Source organism: Thamnophis elegans, chromosome 3 (assembly GCF_009769535.1).
Source record: "Thamnophis elegans isolate rThaEle1 chromosome 3, rThaEle1.pri, whole genome shotgun sequence".
Classification (NCBI taxonomy): domain Eukaryota; kingdom Metazoa; phylum Chordata; class Lepidosauria; order Squamata; family Colubridae; genus Thamnophis; species Thamnophis elegans.
In genome coordinates this window covers 46,734,407-46,738,105 of record NC_045543.1, presented here as the reverse complement: position 1 = coordinate 46,738,105, position 3,699 = coordinate 46,734,407, and the positions used below count along the sequence as shown (strand labels likewise).

Genomic DNA, 3,699 nt, shown 5'->3' with positions numbered 1-3,699 from the left:
TTAAAAGGCAATCAACCAAAATCTAGACCAGGCCTGTCAAACTGGCGGCCTGTGGTACAGATACGTCACGCACAGGCCACATCCACCCCAGCTCGGCAAAGGCAAAAAAGTCAGGATTGAGTTTGACACTTGTGATCTAGACCAATGAGCTCTGGGAAACATCTTGCGCAGGAATGTTTTTTGAAAATTGTTACATGCAAGTAGTCCTTGACGTAGGACCATAGTTGAGCCCAAATTTATGTTGTTAACCAAGAAAATTAAGCGGGTTTTGCCCTACATTACCACCTTTCTTGTCACAGTTGTTAAGTGAATCACTGCAGTTAGTCACATGGCTTAGAGAATCCGGCTTCCACATTGACTTTGCTTGCAAGAAGGTCGCAAAAGGGGATCCACTTGATCCCGGAATGCGGCAACTAAATACAAGCCACTTGCCAAGTGCCTGAATTTTGATCACGTGACAATGGGAATGCTGCAATGATTATGTGAAGAATGGTGCTAAGTTACTTCTTTCAGTGTTGTTGTCAGTTTAAATAGGTACTAAACAAGTAGTTGTAAGTCGAGGGCCCCCTATATTAAATGCTTACAAAGGCACAGCATACTTTTAGTTTGCCACTCCTGTATACTACTATGCTCAAGTTCTGAGCAGCCCCTAAAGTTACTGGGAGCTGCTTCTAGAAGTCCATTTTCTCATTTTTTAAGACTTTATTTTAAATCCAGCATCATCATATTATGGCAATGTTGGTATTAACATAATTACAGCTCTTCCTGGAATGATCTACACTAGTGTACACGTTATTATTTTGCTGAAAACTCAAAACACCATTCCGTTTGGAGGGATCTTATTTTCTTCCTAACCCCCCCTACTGTATTTTGAAAAGAGTTCTAATTTATCTCTGCTTTATGCAATTTTACATACATTTTGCCATATTCCTGATCTAATACTCTAGAACCACGATGGCGAACCACGTGTGCCACAGTTGGCATGCGGAGCCCTCTCTGCAGGGATGCGGGCCGTCACCCAGCTCAGCTCCACCATGCATGCACGCACGCCTCCCGTCGGCCAGCTAATTTTTGGGTCTTTGCTGTGCATGTGGGAGATGTGTGCATGCATGGGCAGGGGACGAGGGAGGGTCACAGGCGCATGTGGGCAAAATGTGGCACCTCCACCCTCCATTTTCCATTTCAGGAGGCTTCAGGGAGGACTGCTAGGCCCAAAATGGGGCGTTGGTTCTTACCTGATACGCCCCTTCTCTGGGCAGGTGGAGACAGCGGTCATGCATGGGTTAACTCAGTCAGTAACTAACAGAACTGAGTCTACCAAAGTGATGTTATCACCTCTGAGGAGCATGCTCCCGCTTTTTAGACTCAGTTCAATTGGAGCTGGCTGTGCTTCAGGGAGGCTCAAAATGGGGTGCAGGAGGGGTCATGTATTGCATGGGCGTGAGAGGGGAGCGCAGGGGGTTGTGTGCACATGTGCAGGGCACATTGCTGTTCTGTGTGCGCAATTTCAGTACGCGAGGCGAAAAAGGTTAGCTATCACTGCTCTAGAACCTTAAACAATGTTCATATATTTACTGGTAACTCTGCTCTGCTATTTGCAATGAGATTTACTCCTCGATAAATTATATATGTTCCCTCTGTGTGTATTGGATGACAACTCCAATCATTGCAAAAACATGCTGCTGTGGATGATACGTTCAGCATATCTAGAAGGCACCAGAGGGGAGATAACAATCATACACAACAGCCAATGTCAAGGTAGTGATGCCAAGCAGGCCAACAAATAGGTCAAGGCACCCAGGATTTCACTGACATTAAACTAAGTGGCTTTTTGGCAAATCACTAAGAATGTAAGCTTAAGTGAATCCCCACCCACTCCTCACCTACACATTATATAAATAGCAAGTGATGTTGTATTTGTAAGAATGGATACAATTCCTTCTGATAATATTGCTTGCACTTCACTCCTACTTTGGGCCACATTGAAAGGTGTGAACTGAAACAGAAGAAAGGAAGGTAAAAAATTATCTGGGAATTTAATACCTGACACAGAAAGCAGCCTCCCTCTTCCCCTTCTTTGCAACTATTCCTTCTGAAAATCCGTATGAGGCAAAAATGCAAGTAGATGACCCTCAAATGCCTTTGTTATTAGATCAATCCCCTCCCTTAGACGTAATTCTGAATAATCAGGTCGACAAAGGAAAGGAATAAGCAGGCATAAGAAGCAAGCATATTTTTTGATGCTGCAAAAATACCATTTTCTAAGGAATGAACTTGGGCCTGATACAAGGATGCAGATGTGAAAGCTGAGGCAAGCTTTCAAAACACTCAATAGGGCATAGTCAGCTGGACAAGGTTTTAGCTGGCTCCAGGCTCATTCCCATTAATTCTTATGTGCTCACAATGCTAGCCAGTCAGCTGAAAAACATTTGAATGCGAATTTGTTCAATATTGCAGTGAACATAATCAGGAAGATGGAGGCAAATCTGCAAACCCTCACAGAATAGTGCAGAAGATACTACCATTGTTATGACAACCCCCATCTACTCTAGCAGCTATCCTGGCTGTCACATTTGATCCTTTCTGGCTGCTTCCAGCTGTTGACACCCCTCGAGACGATTCTTCAATGTGGGGCCTGGCTGGAGGGTTCTCTAAGGTCCAGGCAACATCAGATCTGAAGAACAGAAATACCACAGTCATTGGTCCTTCCTTCATACGGTACAGGAAATATACTTGGTCTGCATTTAAGAAAACCTATGTCAGGAAAGAATTCATTTTATAGCTCGAATTTTCTAAGCTTAGTAAGTTTGAGACACGTGAGAGTACAATTTTCATTACCAGCCAGTATCAGTTGAAGTTACTAGGCAAGATAATAATGCACACCCAACTGAATAAATATTGCTTTGGCAAGAATGGTGCTTTGCAAAGTCTGAACTTGCCTTTCTAAAGGAGGCAAGAACTGCTCTCAATCAGTGTTTAGTGCCAACGATGAAATTACAATCTTTTTTGACACTTGCTATGCAACAAGCGGCAGAATGCTACTATGTCTGCCAAATATCTTAGGATACAGTGCTTACAGTTCTAACTATTTGTAACTGCTGTCTTAGAGTTTCTGCTTTGAAAAGCAAAAAAAGAATTGAAAAACCTGTAAGTTTCTTTATCTTTGATCCAGCTATACACAGATGGTTTTAACAAAATGCTGACTACCATCGTAGTTCAGGAAAGGAAAGGCATATACCCATTGAAATAACATCATCATCAACAATAACACACCAAGCAGAATTCAACTTCTCTTCACCATATATCTTTTGACTTCTGTGCAAAGAGTTTCGCGCTATCGCCCCAACAGAACTCCCAAGAACATCACCTACTATCTGCAAACTGAACTTCAGAATCCACGAAAAGCTTCTTGACTTGATTCTGGTTCATTAGCCCTGGATCTGGGAGACTTAAAAAGGCAATCACCCAGGCTAGATGAGTGAATTCCAAGAAATATTTTGCACAGGAGCTCTGGAGGGTGGAGTCTGCAGGGGGGAATAGAGGAGGCTAGGGGAAACCTTGGGAGGGGGGCGTTATGCGGCAGCAGCACCACCCAAGACTGGTGAATGAATGGAGTGGTGGCACAAGAGCCCAGGGAGACTGTGAGACTTACCAGAAAGACTTGTGACCTTACCTGTTGGCTTTCCCATTGACTTTGCT

The 3,699-nt window shown here is 43.5% G+C and overlaps 1 protein-coding gene across 1 annotated transcript in view; it reads right to left on the bottom strand.

Moving 5' to 3' along the window:
* Positions 1-1,276: 1,276 nt before the first annotated feature.
* FBXO10 (F-box protein 10) overlaps positions 1,277-3,699 on the bottom strand; it is a 52,028-nt gene continuing 49,605 nt past the window's right edge. The window contains exon 11 of the mRNA XM_032214326.1: positions 1,277-2,674. Coding sequence (XP_032070217.1) covers positions 2,497-2,674 — 178 coding nt within the window. The 3' untranslated portion in view covers positions 1,277-2,496. The remainder of the gene's footprint in view (positions 2,675-3,699) is intronic.